This window comes from Hippocampus bargibanti, linkage group LG01, assembly GCF_051943395.1.
Source record: "Hippocampus bargibanti isolate YZ-2025 linkage group LG01, ASM5194339v1, whole genome shotgun sequence".
Taxonomy (NCBI): Eukaryota; Metazoa; Chordata; class Actinopteri; order Syngnathiformes; family Syngnathidae; genus Hippocampus; species Hippocampus bargibanti.
In genome coordinates this window covers 18,125,365-18,147,362 of record NC_142734.1, presented here as the reverse complement: position 1 = coordinate 18,147,362, position 21,998 = coordinate 18,125,365, and the positions used below count along the sequence as shown (strand labels likewise).

Here is a 21,998-nt window from a genome sequence, read left to right as displayed (position 1 = left end):
CAATGACAGTCAAATGGCACCAATATTCCTCCCATTCAAAAACAGTCCTGGCATATTCATGCTGCCAAAAAGGCGCAGCCGTTCATTACAGTCTCCTCCAAGAGGGTGATGCAATTTGTGTACACTTAATAGTAGCCTATTTCCTCAATTGTACCATGAGCAAGTGGGTCAGAATATTTTACTGCTGCTCTACATACAAATAATGCAGTGTAAATATCTGTGTCCACATTAGGAGAAATACAGTCAGCGAGCCAATGAAAATAATTCACAGAAAACTGACATGTTGAATCTTGATATGTTGCCGCAAATCAGGGTCAAATGTCATGCGTAACAAATGTGTGTATTTATTTTTGCTGCGCCATCTTTCAAAAACAATTTATCCCGTATGATTTTCATGCAGTCTTTAATTAGTGCGTTGTTCAAAGACGAGAGTGGCGTCTGCCAGGGAGGTTGGCCCGTAAGTCAAGCGACAATGAGTAAGGAGGAGGAGGCGTGAAGGAGTTAGGAGGAGGAGGAAGAGGAGCTCAGCACCTCCGGGAGTTCGGTGCACTCAGGGATATTCAGATCTTTTGGGCTGGATGCTAAAGCTTGGGTCGCCCTTTTGTCAGCGAGTGTGTGTTTTTGTGCGTGAGGTCCTTGCATGCCTAGCGTGCAATGATGGGCCCCTCCGTGCACATGAGGATTACCATTCTCCTGGCTGCCATCTCCCTAACTCAGGTGATTACTGTCTCCTGCCAGGAAAGCCCAAAGAATGGTGAGTATCCTTCCTTCATCTGAGGGCCTCTTGTAAAGCAGGTTTCCATCAGTCGCAGACCATTTTCTCACGTTTTGCCTCTTTGCCACCTGTGATTTTATGGAGGCAACTTATTTTATTTGATAGACAAATATGATGACTTAAATTATGGGTTTCCTGTCAGCCGTGTGGATTTGTGGTTTAGCCTCGCATTTGAGAGGGTCTACACTCACATCTCCACTTGAGCCTTTCTCTATGGAGATTTGCTCTTATCCTACATTTCCAGGACACAAACTATCGGCTACATGAAGACGGGATCTAAATCAGGGATGGGCAACATAAATGCTGGTGTGGCCTTGAACCGGGTGTTACTGGGGGACCACATCGGACAACACACTTGTGAGCCAAATATACGAGAAAAGTTATCCTTTGAATACTGAACAAATAAAATGTAGGAAAAATTCATGCTCTTAATGTGTTTGAATCTTGATCACTGCTCGTATGAAAAATTAACAATCCTCATCAGAATCAGAAGCATCTTTATTGGCCCAGTATGTAGAACACACAAGACATTTGTCTCCGGTATAACATGCTGCACTAGTATCATCATAAAAAAAGACATGACAAATAAGTATGGGGGACACTAATAAAAGCTAATCTAATCTAATTTAATTGAATTTCTTAATGTAAGTGGTACCTCTCAGGAACAACTGTGAGACAATGTGCAAAGTATCAAGCAGACAGTGGTTCAAGTGAGTACAGAGCTGGAGCCAAAATGATGATAACTGGATGCTATTCCGCAGAGTTGTGCAAAATTGCAAAGAGGCACTATACAGTTATATTTTGATTACTGTTTTTAGAGTTAATGGCTAGGTGGAAGAATGAAAGAATGGTGCGCATGGATCGGTTGCGCCCGCCTGAGGGAATTGGCTGCATAACGTGGTGGGCAGGGTGCGAAGGGTCCAGTAGGATTTTTTGCACTCTTGTCTTGATTCTTGCAGTGTGCAAGTCCTTGCGAGTGAATAGGACGGTGCCAATGATCTTTTTTCCTCCGTCCTAACATCCGTTGACATCTGATTTTATCCATTTTTTAAAGCAAACAACAGAATAAACACATAGTAGAATGTTTTTTTGCAGGAAAATTACCATTCAAAAACACCATAAAACTGCTGAACAAGAAATCAGCATTAAGTGCAAGAATTCATTTTGTACATTTATTCCCACAAATCAACTCTTTCATTTTTGCGCTCTTATGTTTGTCCTGCAAATCATTGTAAATCTGCAAACATTTAATTTGCCTACAGTATGTTGGTTGCAGTATAGGGCAGTATACAATCCATTTTAGAGCAACTATGATTGATGATATTGCAACTCATACGAATGACAGTTGACACCTGTATATTCTCAGTTTTGTGAATGCAATTGATTGGCCAACATCAGGTAAAATGTCGGCTTCCCTCAATGCCGTTGAACGCCCACACGGCAGTGACGTGCGGTGAGGTTCATGGCTGGTGAGGCAGTGACGTCATCAATGACGTCCCCGCTCGTCTCTACTTAGTATTTGAACGGTAAATTCAGTGATTTTGAAAAAAATCCTAAAACGGTGAAGTTAAATGGACAAGAACTTTAAAGTACAAATCACGAAATACATCTAACTGTTTAATTTATTTTTTCATTTGATATTTCCATGACAGCTTTCCATGATGACAGGTGAGGCACTGCCTCACCTGCCTCCACTGACTGCACGTCACTGCCACACGGCATACAAAAATCAGAATCAGAATCAGAATCAGAATCAGAATACCTTTATTCGTCCCGCAATGGATGGATTTATTGAAAATAAATTCTTTCAATTTAGATATGTAATCCACCATTCTGAAAATAAGGCCAACCAACAGGAAAAAAAATGACTGGATGGTTGCACTTAACTTGCTAACTGTTTACTGTAGCTTGCTGTCACTAATTCTATTATTCTGCAGCCGAGGAGTCGCAAGAAGAATCTCTCATCACCAGTGCCCCCTGTCATGAGGCAGGAGAACTGTGTGCCTCACCTATGCACGCAGTTTTGATAAAAATTAAAGAAAATAAACACTGTAGTACAGTGTATATAATGTACAGTGAATGTACATTATATACACCAGCTAAACTGTAGAAATTTAGTTCATATACTAAAAGCTTTTGAACACTTTAATAGCGATATGCAGAGGGACAGCAATGCGGTCTCACTTCAGAGCAAGCCAGCACAGTTACCATAGTGATTGCGCTATCCATGTTGAGGCTCAGCCGGCTGCTGCCTCACCACTCGTCTCCCCTTAGTATTTGAATGGTAAATGTGAAAATTCAGCGATTAAAAAAAAAAATCCAAAAATGGTGACGTTAAATGGTTTATTTTGTCATGTGATATTTCCATGATGACAGGTGAGGCACAGCCTCACCTGCCTCACCTGACTGCACGTCACTGATCATGGTGATATTATGTGTGACGTCATGGAAAGGAAATCAAAATTAGGTTCAGTGGTGGCGCAGGGAAGGGCAGGCCTCACTCTCATCCATGAGGCAATTGTTCCATATATTCTCCAAATAGACTTTGTAGGTTGTAGGTGAAGCTCCTTGTGATGTGCAAGAATAAAATGACATGTAAATAATTTTTGAGAAAAAAAAATCTGATTTAACCTCTAGGGTGCACTTTTTCTATATCACAGAGATGCCGAGCTGCAAAAAAAAAAATCTGCTGCCCCTGAGTTTGTGTGCTTGCGCGGCAGCCTGTCTATTTCAGTCAGCACCCAATGAAGGGCTTTCGAGTTCCACCTCTGTAATGATGTGGCCTCGTGGATGGGATAGACAAAAGCAGGCCACTAATTTTGGTCAGCCTTGGGCTGACCAAAATGAAAGGATGTGAAATTATGTTCCAATGGAAGAGACAACGTCAATATGCTGGCCAAGTGATTTAACTCGTTGCTTACTTTGCGCTGCTTAGGTGGAGGATGGCGTTTTAAGCGATTGTCACAAATTTTGTAATTGGACCGCTATGAGGAATTCTGGTGCCATGTAAAATAATGGCACAAAGGTATCAACATTTGTTCTTTAAAATTCTGCCTTATTTGATTTTGAGTATCTTGAGAATTCTGATCATGTATAAAGTGTAATTCATCAGAAACACACATCCTGACTTCAAGTTTGCATCCTGCAAACAGGAAGGAAAACACTGTCATGCAAACGTAATATTGCACAAGATACATCAGATATCCTCAGTTTTGCAGTGGGGGTTGCAGGAGGCTACTGTGGGCGTGGCGTCCCCCACCAAAAAAGGCGAACCACACGTTTCGGGCCAAAGCCAACGAATATAACATTGAGTGTGGTTTCCCCTAAAATAACTACTGCTGGTGAAAAGGAGCGTCTTGCACGGGGAGAGGCCTCACCACATAATTATAACCCAGATGGAAAGGCTCACAAAGCCTGCAGCAGGTGTCCACATTCTGGACAAAAGTTGCCCAAATGGGCTCTCCATTTATTTCATTCACGAGAATATTTCACCCAAAACACATTTGAATTCACATCCAAACAATTATAATATAAGAATAATTTACGTCAGACTGATTGTTGTCACTTGGAATTCTTCTCATGATGATACATGAGTTGAACCACAAATTTAATTACTCCTTAATCACTGTGTACAGCAGTGGAAAACCCCCTTCAAGTTGACTGTCATGCACACCCTCTGATTTTCTGACAATGTTTTGTATTTCCGTAATCAGAGTCTGTTTGTCACATAACTTAACAAATTATTTTCCGGTGTATGAGGCGCACCGGAGTAATAAGGTGCATTCCCAATGAATGGTGTATTTTCAAACGATTTTCCATATATAAGGCGCACTTGAATATAAGGCGAACCTTCAAATGTGATGTATAAATACATAACATGTTTCCAATTACGTACTTGTATAAGGCACACATTATTATAAGGCGCTACAGAAGAGGCTGGGGTTATGCACTACTTCTTCTATGGGGGGAAATGGAGTCGTGGCTGGTGACAGTATTTGCGAGACCTGTTGTGGCCCAATATTACTTCTCATATAAGGCGCACCTGCGTATTAGGCACAGGGTCATCTTTTGAAGAAAATGAAGGCTATTGGGTGCGCCTTATACACAGGGAAATACAGTACCTGAAGCATACACATGAATAATTCCACAAAAGTAATTTTAAACACCGAGTGCTGTGTAGTTCAGTGTTTCACAACCTTGACCAATGTGCCCACAAAATCCTACTGCACACCACCAAACACAAAAAGTAAGAATCCTGAAAAGAAATGGTCATCACCAATCTGGTTCATTATGCTGGCAAGGACATTTTTCACTGTACCCAGCAGATGAACATAGGAGTTGCATTTTAAGAATTTTTCTTGGGAACATAATCAAGCTGGGCATTTGGTTGAGATTCTTTGAGCTCCATCTTGAATTATTTTTTTTTTGTTTTACAATCTAGATTAAAAATCATCAGAAATTAAATTTTAACATGACTAGATCAAGATTGTTATGGTGAATGACTTTTATGGTACATATACATTTAAAGTACCATGACGTCTGGTGGGAGACACCACACACAATTCAGCACAATTTCAGCGGTCCATATCATTGTGTTAACGACCAATTGTTGAATCAAAGCTCACACAGAAAAATAACCATTCTCTCTTCAATTTACTTATCAATTGTGTTTCCGGAATGTGAAAAGAAACTCGAGAGCCAGGTGGATTTCAAAAAGGCTTGGGGAGAACATGTAAACTGCACACAAGAGGAAAAGCAAAGAGTCGAAGGATGAATGTCAGAACTGAAATGCATTCGTGCTAACGACTAGGTATTCAAACGTAATACAAACTGCACGTTTGACTTCTTCCAATTAGAAACGTGTGCCGACAATGGGCAAGTGTACGCCAACAAAGAAATGTGGAGCCCTGAACCTTGCAGGATTTGTGTGTGCGAGTCCGGCAGTACCATATGTGAGGTCGTGGTCTGCGATGACCTTGGCGACTGCGCCCAGTCCGTGACCCCAGAGGGCGAATGCTGCCCGGTGTGCGCCACCCCTGCGGCCGCTCCCACGCCAGACCCTTCTGCAGGTTTGTTTGTATGCTCTGTAACTTTCACCATATTTCTGAACCTTTATTGAGTCCAAATGTGTTTAACATAGATACGAAAAGCATCATTGGTATTATCCTGCACTTGACAATGGATAGAGTTTATTCATAACTTCTGAATAAAGCACTTGGACTAACATCAACATCGTTCCTTGGTTACAAAATGCCACAAGATGAATGATACAAAATCAAACAAAACTGGTCATCATAGTTTGTGGTAGTCTGCACAATGGTGACAAAGGACTACCGGGTATTTTGTCTAAATGAAGCTCCTCACCTACTTGAACAATTTCTTGGCACCAAATGCCAAAAGATAGTAGCAGAGCACTATTTTTGTCTAACTGACACATCTCAACTATCTACAACATAATTTAGTAATTCCAGTGAAGGGCCATGCATGCCACTCCTAGGCCTTCAGAAGGGATTTGTCTGAATCAATCAGCTGCGAGTGTGGTGTGATATTACTGCAGGCACTAGACTAGAGGGTGTCGCTGTCCAGGAAATAACTTGTGACTTGAAGAAACCTAAGAAATACTGTCATTAAACTTTTCAATTTTTTACTATCAACTTGTGGATTCAAAGTCAAAGTCAGCTTTATTGTCAAATATGCTAATATGCATGACATACAGCACAGATGAAATTACTGTCCTCTCGGACCCAGCATGCAATGCACTTATAATTACTTTAACAAACATAAACATGAAAACGGCAATTTGCCGGGAGAGGGGAGCCGCTGCGTGTTCACGCGCCGCCATCTTGGGAAAAAAAATTGAAAAAATAACAAATATGACAACACAAAGACACAGAGTCATTCATTCTTCAGGACTTGCTATACCCTCTTTGTGATGACATGAAGCAGTTCTAGGTGAAAGAGGAGAGGATCAAAGCATCCATGTCAGCAGTGGATCAGGGACGTAATGGTGGAATTTGTACGTCTACTACAAGCTAAATGTTTAAAGCAAACACGAAGCTGTAGCATCCATTGACGAAAAGAGAATTGTCTAACATCTCCTGTCCCACATAAATCTGCTTCAATTCCAAGCCATTCCACATACGCATCGGCGCTCTGCGCTGTCGCTCCTTTCTTATCGCAGGCTCCTCAAGCCATGCATTTATACAGCCGCAGACTGTCCAACAGCTCCTGTCCCACATAAATCCGCTTCAATTCCAAGCCGCGACAGTTCCACATACGCATCGGCGCTCTGCGCTGACGCTGCTTTCTTCTTATTGCGGGCTCCTCAAGCCATGCATCCATCCAACCGCAGACTGTCCAACAGCACTGACCTTTCCACTGAACATCATAAACTCATAGAATTGCAATATTATTTGCTATTTTTGCTGGTTTAGGAGCTGTTGAACCTTAATGGTGTCCATCTATTCTTGAAAATGCTTAAACGGGTATATATCTATATCTCAAATGAATTTATTCTCCTCCTTCAGCCACTGTGGGTTGACAAAACAGCGATTAAATCGACACAATATACTTGCGTATGCAGCTTGCTACATATACAGTGTGCAAGCTCTTGCCGGTATGCTCTTATCAATGGTGGCTAGTGATACCGTGATTGGCTAGTGACAATCATGTGACTAGCCAATCATAATTATTAATAATTTGCGAAAACTCTGACCTTGACAGTGCCTTCAAGCAGGCCTTGGGTTGCCTACTCTGATTGGTTAAAGCAACACTTTCATCAACATTGATTTTTATGCTCCAGGGCCTGCAGAACTGAGTGTGCAGGCATACAGGTACATTTCTGACCCTGGTCACAAATGATGGCTGAAATGTGATTGGATAAATGCTTAAATACGAAAACACACATCTGGAAGTAGCACAACCAGGGAAAAGCAATGAAAGGAAATTGAAAGACAATTTGGAATTATTTATTAAGGAATCATAGACAAATAATTCACATTAGTCTGTGATACTGAGGTTTTTAGGCCAGCAGAGAATAATTTGCAGGACCTTACGGCCCACCACTGTATAATTCCCTTATTTAGTGTCGAGCTCTCTCCATTACTATCATTTTTGCGCTTGAAAGAACTGAAGTATTTTATTTGAAAGTATTTGAATTGACTGAATGCTGTTTTCATCATTTTATTCGGCCCGCGAAAGCAAATCAAACTTGTGAAATTCCATGATGCTTGCTAAAGTCTGAAAACAAAAATTTCAAATTGTCTCACGTAAACCACAATGACAGTCATTATTTTTTACTTCAAATATTGTACTACTTATTCATTAATTTGTTGTGCCCTCTATATGTAATATGTGAACATTAATAACGGCCCCCCGAGAGGAAACCGTCACTACAATGTGGCCTACGGCAAGAATACGTTTGACACCCTTGGTCTAGATCAGTTGCTCTTAATCTTGTTGGAGGCACCGAATCCCACCAGCTTCAGCTATCCTCATTCACCGAACCCTTCTTCCAATGACTGTGCCTACTAACTGCAGTCTAGGCTGAGGGAGGGACCTCTGTGGTGGAGGATCCACCGAACCCATGAGACCGACTCACCGAACACCTGGGGTTCGATCGAACTGGTCTAGATGATATTCCTAAACTCTCTACATCATTCCCGAATTGACCCATATGACAAAGATTGCGGCAAGGCACTAGTTATGTCAAAATGAAGCTCCTTAAATAAACGTCAACATAGTTCCTTGTCATCAACATTCCACAGAAGGGCTTTAAATGCTTCGGTCTGAGAACAATTAACTGCAATTAACTATTTGTGACACTTAAACTCACTCAGTGTGAAATTGTACCATGCAGTGGAAGAGTACACTATTAAATAGTTTTCTCCGTCATGATGCATTGCTATTATAGATAGATTAACACACGGGTCTTTGATTCATTCTGTACCCAGCTCCCTCACAAGACCTGAGCTGTGAAGTGGATGGAGAGATCTACGCTAACAACGCTATTTGGAAGCCTGCACTGTGCAGTGTGTGCGTGTGCGACAACGGAGTGAGTGTCTGTAGCGACGTGCAATGTGAGATGGTGCCCAACTGCCAAAAGATGGTGACCCCGGAGGGCGAGTGCTGCCCAGTGTGCGAAAACCTGGCCAGCGCTACCAGACACATCTGTAAGGCCACTTGGATCAATATGTAGTTATGCACCCAACCCACAAGGGTGCACTGCTGTATAAAGTTAAACCATCAATCACAGTATGTAACATTCTTTTATAATGATTTATTTCTTGTTTTCCACTCTCTCCTCTAGCAATCATGGGTTATAGGGTAAGTCATGATATTACATGGATTATGTCTCTGACATCCCTGAAAATTAGAATTTTCTATGATTTTATCATTTGCAGGATTTCGTGTTTAAATTTTAAAAAGTACTGTTGACATAACGCCATTATTTCCCAATCAAATTATTTTCATTGAGAACATTTCTTAGTACAACTTTGACAACATTAAATAGTCATAATATTTTAAAAACGGTCAATTTTTTGGGGGGTATTTCCAGACCAGTTAAATGTTTGTCTCAAAGGATATACTGTATCACAGTTCTGACTAGCCAAGCGTGTAAATGAGACTACTTATGTAGTAAAAACGGATTTCTTTCTTTTCCAGGGAGAGAAAGGTGAACCAGGTGATATTCCGCATGTAAGATGCAAATCACAATTTTTGCAACTTCAATAGTTCTATCTTGCTTTGAAACATGATAATTATCATGAAAATGATCATAACAATATAATAATTTATTCTCTCACTCAGCTGGTGGGAATCCCTGGACTTCAAGGACCCTCCGTGAGTGTTTATTAGATATAAATGCCAGCAAGGTTGGAATACAGTATATGTACTGTATGTATTTAAAAAATAATGTATCGGCTGTGTTTCTGTTTCAGGGTCCTCCAGGTGCTCAGGGGAGAACTGGACATCGAGGGTTTAAAGGCCGAAGGGTAAGTTAGAACCACCGCGATCGGTTGTGTCCTTGAACTTTGATCTTAAAGTGAACAGTAGTACCAATCAGCTGAGAAAATTATAAATGAATCTTTGTTGAGTTTTTGTAAAAAATATGTATATTTAATGTAGAATTTTTACACTGATAGCAAAGTGTTTCTGTAAAAGAAAATCTCAATACAATCTACAGGGATTCCAAGGGCCACCGGGTTTTGATGGAGAGCCTGGCATCCCTGGAAACCCAGGCGAGCCTGGCCCCCCGGGTTTTCCTTCCCTTCCTGGGGTGAGATTGACTGCAGCATTCGATAATAAAAAAAACAACAACGAAAACAAATCTAAACTTTTTTTGTCACCCAAAGGGGAACTTTGTGTCACAAATGGCTTCAGGTTTCAATGAGAAGTCGTCAGGCCTGAGTGGAATGGTCTCAGGATCGAGAGTGAGTGCGAACCAGTATGTCCAGCTAACATTCTGAATTCTTATGCAGCTCATAAATAGTGAATTGTTACTATTTCAGGGTGAAGCAGGACCAAGAGGCCCTCCTGGGTCGACTGGACCACCAGTAGGTTTGGCATTGTTAGGTTAGAGATATTTATAATTAGATGGGTGATTTGAGTGAGGCCGTTGTGTCACTATGTAACCTTTCCTCCTGGCTAGGTCTATCTACGTAGGACATAATTGGCATACAGTCACATCACATATTGTCACATGGGCTAGGTATAGTCATATAGTGGGTGGCCAATCAGAATCAGAATAGTCAAGAACATAAGAGTAGAAATCGAGAGAGATGGGGTTTGACCGTCTTTCTCAGTCTGGCAGAAAAGGTCCCACGGCCATGTCTTGAACTTTCTAGCATCATTTTAATAGTTCATTTGAGAATAGACATTATTATGGTCATTACTTTGATCACAGTGTGCATTAAAGATAAAAGAATGGTGCAAAGGTTCCTTACTAACTTTTCAGCAGACATGTTCAAGGTTCCGTAGCATGGCTACAAAAGGGTGTTAAACTCATTTTTCCCACATAGTACTTATTTCCCTCAATGAATCTTTGATGGGTTTTTAGAAAGAAGGGATTTGGTGTGAACAAAATGTTGGTTCAAAGTGAAACTACAAACGTTTTAGTTTGTAACTATTTGTTTGTTTTAGTGGACCACTAAATATGATGAAGGCTAACTTCCAGGACTTGAGTTACACAGGCAGAAGACAGAATGAAAAGAAAATTGTCTCAAACATTGATGTTTTGGCGATGTTGAGTTAACATTTTCTGTCTGTTCTTGTCCAGGGACCAGCTGGTGGCCAGGGACTCCCAGGCGAGGCTGGAGAGCCAGGACTTATGGTAGTATTGTCTTTACAATATGCTGCTATTGGGACTTGTATGCCAAGCCCACATTCATAGACTGGAGGCAGATATGTTCTAAATGTCTCCAACTTTGACATTTCCTTGTGTTTATCTTTAGGGTGAACCAGGTCTTCGAGGGCCAGAAGGGTTGTCAGGAAAAAGTGGTCCTGATGTCAGTGAAACACATATTCATTCATTCATTCATTCATTCATTCATTCATTCATTCAATAGTCTTACTAAGCCTTGCATATTGTAAAGATATTTTATCATTCAAATTGTTTGATTATTATCAGTAAATGTTGTTTGGATTTTCTTAGGGGGAGGTTGGACCCCCTGGTGCCACAGGAGAGACTGGATTCCAAGGATCAGTGGTAAACAATTTCAACCTGCATTGCTCTTGTCACTTGTTGCTGTGTTCAGTTGATTTCATATTGAATGATGACATCTCTTTAGGGTGCACGAGGGTTACCGGGTACTCCAGGTGTCTCAGGTCTAAAGGGTCGCAAGGTATATGAGCTTTGGAATTTTAAAATTGTCTTATGTTTTTTGGGCAGAAGCGAAGAACTTGCAAATCTCTCTCCAACAGGGTGAAACTGGCATTTTTGGTCCGAGAGGTGAGGCTGGTGCTGCCGGTGTCAAGGTAAGATTTTAATAATGGTGCCAAAATGCAACACCAGAGCCATTGTTTTTTTAAGATCATTGGCCCCTGTCATTGTGTTCTGCAGGGTGCTTCTGGTACTCCTGGTGCCATGGGTGCCACTGGCCCAGTGGTAGGCAACACGAACATTAAGTACAGCACCGTGTTTGATGTAGACAGGGACTGAGAACGACTTTTCTCTCAGGGTCCACCAGGCTTATTGGGGGAGAGAGGAAGAGCGGGCCCACCTGGTCCTGTGGTAACCACAATCAGTCACCTATGTCTATTTGGAGTGCCCAATTGATTGCCCAATTGAGACCATTGGCCTGTTTCTGGTTTAGGGAAAACGCGGCGCAGCTGGACATAGTGGAAAACCAGGTCCCCTGGTATGGACAATTTATGTTATTTCATGTCATTATGCAAACAGAAGGAGCATGTAGTTAGTCAGAAGCTCTCTAAAGCCTCAGTCGCTAGATTGTCAAGTTTGGGCTAAAAATAATGATTATGATCTTCAACTGCAGGGTCCAATTGGGATCCCCGGTGTGCCAGGCTTCCCAGGTACCCCTGGACAAAAGGTACTATTAGTGTTTTGCACTGAAATTTGACAAATAAGGTTAGCCAATCCCATGAATGACATTCTCTATGATACTTTGAACCTCGACAGGGTGAAGTGGGACCAATTGGTGTGAGAGGAAGTCCAGGGCAGCAGGGACCCAGAGGAGATGCGGGTCATGTTGGACCACCAGGGCCCACTGGACAACAGGTAAGCATGTATCATGCTGTTTCATGAGCCGGAAAGTTGAGGTTGCTGTCACTAAACATGTCTTTGGTTACTAACAGGGAGCCGTAGGCCCCGATGGAACCCCAGGAGCGAGGGGGACAACAGTACGTGAGCCAACTACCAAGCTCTCTTTTGGAATCAATGAAGTTTGTCATTAAGTCTCTGACTTCTCTTCAGGGCCTCTCAGGTGTCCTCGGTCCATCAGGACTTGTAGGCCCAATCGGGCCTCCGGGACCACAGGGGACCACAGGAATGCAGGGACCTAAAGGCCAAGATGTAACAGTCTAAAAGGAGAGACAATAATTTCTCGATGCCTTTTGTCACTTTCATAGAGAGCCATCTTATCTACAGGGAGAAGCTGGTGTGGCTGGAGTCAAAGGACAAGCTGGAATGAAAGGGGAAAGGGTGCGTAAATATGAATGTCAAAATACTCCCTTCCATTATACGTTAGTGGAATACAGGTGAACATTGTGTATTTGCCACTTTTTTCAGGGCGACCATGGTGTTCCAGGTCTGATAGGCCCCATGGGAGATGAGGGGAAGCGTGGACCTCGAGGTGATGCGGGCTCTGTCGGTGACCCAGGACCCATTGGCGAGACAGTGAGTTGTGGCTTTATGTAATAAAAGGGAAGCTCTGCATGTTAAATAGTAGCAAATGTCATTCACATTGTTAGCCGATAATTGTCATGCAATTTTCTTTCATGGATTTTTTTATAGGGCATTCCTGGGAATCGCGGTTTCCCTGGCTCTGATGGTTTTCCTGGTGCAAAAGTGAGTTTGTTAAACAAATTCATCACATTTGAGTACCCTTTGAGACTTCCAGATCCCCCTGATTATTATTGAGTCTTTCTAGAACCAAAACGAAACAAAGTAAAAATAATAAAAATGCATTTTATGTATTGCCTTTCAAAACACTCAATGACACTTTACAACCAAGAACAAAAACAATAAGACCACATATAAAATCAGAAATAATAAGAGTGGAGTACAATTTAAATTGAGTATGCAATTTTGAATAGGTGAACCAACAGTGGGTTTCTCTGCTCATCTACTGTGTAACGAACTTCCTGAACACCTGAGATCTGCTCCTGCTGTTGTTACATTTAAATCTAATGTGAACATTTTGTTTCTTGCTGACTTTTCATTTGTGTGCTCTGGAAGGCACTTTTGTATAACAGTGTGTATAATGCAGCCATACACCATTACTAATCTTGCCTTATACTCTATATGCAAACCCGGTCAACTGTCTATTTTTCTCTTTTCAAAATGTGCTTTTCTGTTGTCACAGGGAGCCCAAGGAGAAAGAGGGCTGCCAGGCGCAGCAGGCTTGAAAGGCCCGGCAGGAGATGTGGGGCGACCTGGAGAGCCGGGTTTAACTGGCGCTCGGGTAAGCCATTTTTAAAATCATAATTGTACACTAAGCCTTGAGGAACGCATTTTTGTGTTGTTCACCTCTCGTAAATCAAATCTTGATTTTATATTTTGTCTGACAGGGCCTGTCTGGAATTATTGGTGCTGAAGGAGGAGAAGGCAAACTAGGACCACAGGTTTGTAACAATTCCGTTTTATGAGCCAATGCTGCATTTCTGAGCATTTAATGTTGTCTCCTGCAGGGCTCAGCAGGAGACGATGGAAAACCAGGCCCAGCTGGTTCCACAGGAGGTCGTGGTCTAGCTGGACCCATGGGCCTCCCAGGACCAAAAGGCCTCGCTGTCAGTTTAACTTGTCTCATTTTGCAAAGAATGTAAAGCCATTTCATTACAGCATAAATTATGCTGACGCCTTTGAAACTTTCAGGGTGATCCTGGAAAGAATGGTGACGCTGGCAGTGCTGGCTCACAGGGTCAAAGAGTATGTTATTTTTGATGGACAAGTGAATTGATTATCAATTCAAATAAGAAATGAAATGGTGATTATACCTCATACGTTCTTCAGGGAGTGAACGGAAAAAATGGCGAAGAGGGTGCTGCCGGTCCAACTGGCCCAGCGGTGAGTGACACACATTCCTTTGATAAAAGCATGATTCGGTTAATTTAATTGCTTCAATAGCCTATGTGCATTGTATAATAATAATAATAATAATAATAATAATAATAATAATAATAATAATAATAATAATAATAGATGATGATACGAGTTTTCTGGAAATTGGACAATTTAAATGCAGTTGAAAACCGAAACGTGCCCACATTTTTAACATAGGTACTCTGATTTTAAAAAAAAAAGCAGAATCCATCAGTTCTCAGTTTTATGCACAAATAATGCAAAATATTCCACAGGTATTGAAGCCTTATTCTCTGCATTCACTGAGCAAAGTTACAAAAATGCAAGCCCCATGCAATATTTATTAAAAATTTCATTTTGTGTTGATGAAATACGGAAATAATCAGTGTCCTAATAATGTATTCCAAACTATAACTGCAAAATGCATCTTTTCTGCTTTTCATGTCATGTAGGGTTCTGCAGGGAAGAGGGGGGAGCAGGGTCCGCAAGGACCCATTGGATTTCAGGTGAGAAACTACTACAAACTAAAATTTTAAAACGTAAGTTATGGATGAACTTTCTTCTTTATGTGCGCATGTGTGTTTTTTAGGGCTTGCCCGGAGTGCCAGGCCCACCCGGTGAATCTGGCAAACCAGGAACTGAGGTGCATGAATAAATCAGACAACCAGTATTTTCTTTTTTAATATGTTTTCCAGATCAAATAAAATCACACAAAATATTTCAGTAACGACCAATGATTAAATTAGTTTTGAATGTTGCCTTCAGGGACTTGCTGGGGCGGAAGGCTCTGCTGGAACTTCAGGATTGAGGGTAAGTCAGTAACTCTTGCTTTGTTTCGACAGTGTCATGATTCAATCCACATCATAGTCATCATGACCCTGTACTAATAGGGAGAAAGAGGAGCTCCTGGTGTCAGAGGTGAAACTGGACCCAAAGGATTGCAAGGACCTAAGGGGAGTCCAGGTAGTCCTGGCCCGGATGGACTGAAGGTATCAGAAGGATAAATATGACTGTTTCTTTGTTCAAATTATCGCATTAGTTGACATTATTTACCTGCGTGCTGTTGTATTTTAGGGAAAACTTGGTGCAAAGGGAGCTACTGGAGAAATAGGAAGTCCAGGACTCCAGGGCATGCCAGGGGAAAGAGGCATCTCAGGATCCCCAGGACCAAAGGGGGATGTGGTTAGTGCCACTTGCAACCTACCCCTGATTAAAGCCATTTTAGTGTTTAACGAAGGCCAAATGTGGATCTCATCCAAAAGGGCTCTGTGGGTGATATGGGTCTCGAAGGCAAGGCTGGAGCTGATGGAATTCGGGTGAGTTGTCTGTACCATATTTGTCTGAAACATGAATTACTGAACTACTTTTTTGAATGTCTGAAATCAGGGGTGTCAAAAACTGTTTTGATAAACGTGTAGGAGCAGTATGTTTTAGAAACTGTGCCAACATTTAGCAGTAACACATTTTTGTCAATTAAAGGGTGTATCTGGTCCTGTTGGACCTTCAGGTACAGTTGGAGCCAACGGTGCCAAGGTGAGACTTCTTAAAGTTTATGTTTTACATTAAAAGACAGAAAACATTTTACATAACTGAATTGATTCAAGCGAGTGAGATGCAAAACCCAACTTTACTCTGTGTATCTGTGTCCTTCAGGGAGAACCAGGCTCCCCCGGACCCAACGGACGGCGAGGGACAAGAGGAGTACCTGTGAGAAAAACACATTGCTAAGCTGAATTTTTATCAACAATCATTCAAACCTTTAAGTGTGTACTATTTACAGGGTTCAGCCGGTCAACCTGGTGCAACGGGTGCAGCAGGTTTCCCTGGAACTGCTGTAAGTCACCAGTTAAAAACATTGTACACAATATTAAAATTGGTCCAAACCCCACATGCTTAATCATTTGGTTTTTTTTCTCTCAGGGTGCTGAAGGTCAACCTGGGGTGAAAGGTGATATCGGGGAACCAGGCCTTAAGGGAGAGGCAGGACCCCCCGGACCACCAGGAATGGCTGGCATACCGGGAGTGCAGGTACGCACGAGAAACCAAATTTAATTGCAGAAGGATGTATGCTTTGTTGACGTTTTTCAAACAAGTTCCCAGTAGTATTAATAATAAATCCAATAATATTCAGGCTCGGTAGTCGAGTGGTTAGCACACCGGCTTCACAGTGCAGAGGTCGCCGGTTTGCGTCCGGCCTCCCTGTGTGGAGTTTGCATGTTCTTCCCGGGGCCGTGTGGGTTTTCTCCGGGTCCTCCAGTTTCCTCCCACATTCCAAAAACATGCATGGCAGGCAGATTGAACACTTTAAATTGTCCCTAAGTGTGAGTGTGAGAGTGACTGTTGTACATCTTCGTGTGCCTTGCGATTGGCTGGCAACCAATTCAGGGTGTCCCCCGTCTCGTGCCCGAAGACAGCCGGGATAGGCTCCATCACCCCCCGCGACCCTACTGAGGAATAAGCGGTACAGAAAATGGATGGATATTCAGCCTCACAGAAGTTTGCCTGTTTCAAGGGGGCAGTCATGTTCTATGTAAATAAGCCACTGCCCACCCCATTGGCTGTGCTCGAAAGCGCAGCAAATGCCTAGCAGGGCTTTATGAGCCATGCGTGGCAGAATCTTGCTGCAGAGGTGCTTAATACGTAAATGGACATTTGTCAAAAATTGGTACAATTCAAAATGCCTCGTTCAATGCTAAATAAGTTGGTAACATAATATGTCGTCACTTGTAGTCACATACTGATACACGTCCCAGGTTTTTTCCACCCTTAATAGCTTACTTGATGAACTAATGGAGACATATGTTTTAGGGCCCGGTCGGACTTACTGGACTTAAAGGTGGCAGAGGAACACAGGGTGCAGTGGTGAGTTGAGTTTAGCAGCACCTTCCATGGTTCTGTCAAGAAGCTCGGCATATCGGCTGTTGAAACAAACATCTTCATAAATCTTCTCTTCCAATAGGGTTCTCCTGGTTTCCCTGGCTTACCTGGAGGTGTCGGTCCAACTGGTTCTCTTGTGGGTCGACTTGGATAATGCTTGGAAAGAGAATACTTTTCTCATCGATTAATGGTTTTGTAACATGGAATGTTGATGTACGGGCTAGGGTGCTGTTGGAGCAGATGGCCTCATTGGTCTGACTGGAAAGCAGGGCCCCCCTGGTATTCGTGGCGAAAATGGGGGCCCTGGACTTCAAGGCGAGATTGGTGCTCCAGGCCCAGCGGGCACCCCTGGAGATAAGGGTGACTCTGGCGAGGATGGTTCACCGGTGAGTAGAAAGTATTTTTGTAAGCAAACCTTACATCCTGTGCACAGTCCTTGATTGGGTTTGTATTTCTCCATCAGGGTCCTCTTGGGCCTCCCGGACCTCCTGGTGCTGCAGGGCAGCGAGGCCCTGTTGGTCATCCTGGAGTGAGAGGAGAGGGAGCAATGCCAGGCCTGCCCGGACCTGCGGTATGTCGGATTTGTCCAGCTCCCACTTCAGTTGAATCATTTTTATGATTTATTGTTCTCTTTTTTATGTAGGGTTTGCCTGGAAAAGCTGGAGCTCCTGGAGTTCCAGGTGGAAAAGGTCCTCCCGGTGGAGTTGGTCCACTGGGAGCCACTGGGCCAAGAGGAGATGCTGGCCCTGAGGTTGTTGGGTTTTACAGTGGGATATGCCAAAACAAAATGAGTGTGTTTGTTAAGTCTCTCATGTGTTGAATCAGGGCGTGGCTGGTGAAGATGGACCTCCTGGGACAGACGGACTCTTAGGGGCAAGGGTAGGTGTGGACATGTGAAGGGCTGTGTTCAAGCACCTATTTATACCCATCATCACTTTATTACAGGGTGATCGAGGTAATGCTGGTCCCGAGGGATTGGCTGGGGGCCAAGGTTCTCCAGGAAATGAGGGTCCCGTGGGCCCAACAGGTAGTCCAGGACCAAGTGGTGAAAATGTGAGTTATACCAATGCAATGATTCTAACATACATGGTAACACAGGTGTCATGGTACTTTTGGATTTTTAAATCCTGCTTTTTTTATATTTTGGATTTAGGGTGCCAAAGGCTCTCCTGGACCCCATGGACCACCTGGAGTGCGAGGCAAAGTGGTGAGAATCACTGCACTGTCTCACTTTTGCTATTGCCAAACAGGATATTGAACCTTTTCTGAAATCTGTTTAGGGTTCCCAAGGACTGCAGGGAGAAAAAGGACCAGTTGGTGAACAAGGAGAGAGAGGTCAGAAAGGTCACAGAGGTTTCACTGGTCTCCATGGTTTGCCAGGAATTACTGTAAGTGGATATTGTAACTTGTATGCATCTTTGACAACAAGAAAAAACAATGAAGACCACTGCTGCTTTTTCTGTCCTTCAGGGAACTACAGGAGATGCAGGCATTCCAGGTATTATCGGACCGACTGGATCACGGGTAAGAAAACAGTCGCTAACTGCAGAGAAAACACAACAAAACTATATAATCATGTTACGGCATAGGGTCTTCCAGGTGTGGTGGGTCCACCGGGTAAGGAGGGGAACATCGGTCAGCCAGGAGCAATGGGTGCACCCGGAAGCAGAGGAAACAGTGGTGATGTTGGAGTTCAGGTAACCATTTTGGTACACTGTTATCATGTCTTCCTGTTGAACAAATTCCACATGTTTTTTTTATTGATGTTGCCAGGGCCCTGTTGGAGAACCAGGACCTCCTGGGCCTCCAGGCCCACCTGGCCCACCCACTGCAGCTATGAATGAATATTTTGCAGCTCCCTTGGATTTCGATGAGCATGCTCAGCCGGAAGCTATGGAGTTTTTCAAGGATGACGTAGCGGCTCACCCTCCTCCACTTCCAGAGTTTAATAAAGATGAGGCTCGTGCTGATAAGAGTCCCGTCATCGTTCATACCACTCTGAAGATTCTTAGCAAGCGTTTGCATAACATTCGCACCCCAGATGGGACAAAGGACAACCCTGCAAAGACATGTCAAGACATTAAGCAATGCTACCCACATAAACCAAGTGGTAAGAGTTTACTTCTCAGTATATCTAAGAAAAATCCTTACCTACAACACTCTGAAAAAACATTACCGGTATGTTTATCTCTAGGCGAATATTGGGTTGATCCTAACCAAGGAAGCACAAAAGATGCCATCAAGGTCTTCTGCAACATGGATAGTGGAGAAACCTGCATCACTGCAAATCCAGCCAATATTTCCCGCAAATCCTGGTGGACAAAATCCACTCCAAGTGTCAACAAACCCATTTGGTTCAGAGCCCAGATGTATGGCGGAACCCCAGTAAGCCAATGAAATGATTACTGCTGTGTACCGATAGCACATTAATTTCTTTAGTTCCATTTGGACACAATTGACTTGTTCAGATTATCTGTAAGTATATGGTTTACACATTTTGCCCGGTAGAACAAAAGAAACCACAAGCGATCTGAACTCAAAACATGATAAAATGTTGTGTGAGAGCTTGCACGACCAGATTCATTCAGTGCAACATGTGTGTGAGGCAAAAAGTGTATTTGTGAAGAAAGCAAGACAGCCTGGTGACCAAGCAGACCGAAAAGACAGACTAGAAACCAAACCTCGGTCATGCATTGCTGGGTAAACTGCAGCACTTTCAACTTCCCCTTCAGTAGATCATGTCAATAAAAAAACATGCTCACGCTAACATTGTCTTTTTAGACCATCTTCCATTGCCTAAATACGGAATCGGAATGTCGTGACTTGACTGAAATTTTTGTCAGTACTTTTGGGAACAAATAAGTATAATTGTGTATCACCGTTTCAGTTCCGCTACGGAAACGAGGAACAGCCAAACACAGTGGCAGTTCAAGTGAAGCTATTGCAGCTTCTCTCCAAAGAGTCCCACCAGAGCATCACCTACCACTGCAAGAACAGTGTGGCTTATAAAGACCACAAGGGGACCATGAAGAAAGCCCTGATCCTCAAAGGGGCCAATGGTCAGGAATTGAAGGCACAAGGCAATAACCGCCTGCGATACACCGTCATTGAAGATGGATGTGCAGTAAGTCCTCAACATATAAAAAATACAATATCAGAGATAAGAAAGAGCTGCATTTTGTCTCTCCTTTTCCCACAGAAATCTCAGGGAAATTGGGCTAAAACAGTGTTGGAATACAGGACTCAAACCCCAATCAGGCTGCCCATTGCAGACGTTGCTCCCATGGACATTGGAAAGGCCAATCAGGAGTTCGGCCTTGATATCGGACCTGTGTGTTTCTCATAAAAAATCTGCACCAGGAAAAGAAAAAATCACGTGTGAATTCGAGAAAATAATTCCACTTTCAGTGTGTGCTGTGGATGAAAGGTACACCGTTACTGTCACACGTGGCTGGAAAAGACGCATCTGGTGTAAATCCAGCATTATTTATTCATCTTGTCTGTGAACCTTCATATCTTCTTGTGAGTAAAGGCGCTGTCAACAACTGCCCAACTCTAAAAGATAAAATACATTGTGAGGCATTCAGATTAATGAAATGACAGTTTAACATATTTTCAATCCAGAAGATTCATGTTTACGTTTACACGTGTAGCTCTCACTCTCTGGATAGAATAAAGGGATGGATCCTAAATTAAGTTCTGTTCACAGTCATTTAGTCTTTCGAAAAAAATGTTTTGTGTTTTTCAAAAACTATTGAAATGTCACCTATAAATGCTACACGCTTGACTGTAAATTTAAATTTATTTGATTTATTGTTTGCAATGTATTTAGAATAAATGTTATTATTTCTGTGGTAGCTGAGTTCATTCCACACAATAAAGCACGAGAACAAGATTACATTTATTTAACATGTATGAAACAACAAACACCATCCTAGGTCAAATCTGTCCTCGAGGGTGTACTGTTCATTTGCAGTAACTCTCAGTTCCATCCCACCATCATCATAGAAGAACTTTCTCACTGGGTGGCTGAACTGAAACCAAGTAGTCGACACAAAGTGTATTTCTTTTCGGCCGCAATGACTTCTAGCTTCAGGACACATGCTGACATGGCAGGCGTTCCCCCAAGTTTCACCATGTGTAAATGTTGGGGTGTGTAAGCGAGCACAAAGAGCTTGAGAAGAGCGAGGCGTCCTTGCAGGAAGAACAAGGGCCAAAGTTCAGCCTGCACATGTTTGTGGGTCGACCTTGCCGCCGCACCGGCGCTGAAAGAAAGCCCACTCTCGCCACTTCCTGCAGCTAGGCCGGGCATCAGTGGAGGAGGTCATTTTTTTAGAGGGTTGGCTATTTTCATGTTGTGCGTAAAAATTCAATATGAGGGTGTGACTCTGAGGTGTGTGCGAATCTTGCCGATTTTAGACAGAGTTTGTCATTTAGAAGCTTATCAAATTGTCTATTTAAAATCACAGTTATTTATGCATTGGTATTTTATTCATTCATTCATCCATCTAAAAATAACTCCAATTTCAAAATGTTTACCCAACATGTTTACTCCTATCCAAACAATTCAAACAAAGCATTTAACACAGG

The 21,998-nt window shown here is 42.6% G+C and overlaps 1 protein-coding gene across 1 annotated transcript; it reads left to right on the top strand.

The window, feature by feature from the left end:
* Window positions 1-517: 517 nt before the first annotated feature.
* LOC148903382 (uncharacterized) lies at window positions 518-21,306 on the top strand. The gene is made up of 55 exons (XM_089001471.1): window positions 518-754; window positions 5,632-5,844; window positions 8,728-8,946; window positions 9,084-9,100; window positions 9,440-9,472; window positions 9,584-9,616; window positions 9,715-9,768; window positions 9,960-10,052; window positions 10,129-10,206; window positions 10,285-10,329; window positions 11,052-11,105; window positions 11,227-11,280; window positions 11,427-11,480; window positions 11,563-11,616; window positions 11,696-11,749; window positions 11,835-11,879; window positions 11,952-12,005; window positions 12,088-12,132; window positions 12,268-12,321; window positions 12,411-12,509; window positions 12,587-12,631; window positions 12,705-12,803; window positions 12,879-12,932; window positions 13,020-13,127; window positions 13,245-13,298; window positions 13,816-13,914; window positions 14,021-14,074; window positions 14,141-14,239; window positions 14,325-14,378; window positions 14,463-14,516; window positions 14,984-15,037; window positions 15,121-15,174; window positions 15,297-15,341; window positions 15,422-15,520; window positions 15,606-15,713; window positions 15,794-15,847; window positions 16,011-16,064; window positions 16,185-16,238; window positions 16,312-16,365; window positions 16,452-16,559; window positions 17,340-17,393; window positions 17,491-17,544; window positions 17,633-17,794; window positions 17,872-17,979; window positions 18,052-18,159; window positions 18,234-18,287; window positions 18,354-18,461; window positions 18,562-18,615; window positions 18,689-18,796; window positions 18,879-18,932; window positions 18,998-19,105; window positions 19,182-19,518; window positions 19,603-19,793; window positions 20,296-20,532; window positions 20,608-21,306. The coding sequence occupies exons 1-55, from the start codon at window positions 655-657 to the stop codon at window positions 20,752-20,754; spliced, it is 4,740 nt and encodes a 1,579-aa protein (XP_088857597.1). The 5' UTR covers window positions 518-654; the 3' UTR covers window positions 20,755-21,306.
* Window positions 21,307-21,998: the final 692 nt, after the last annotated feature.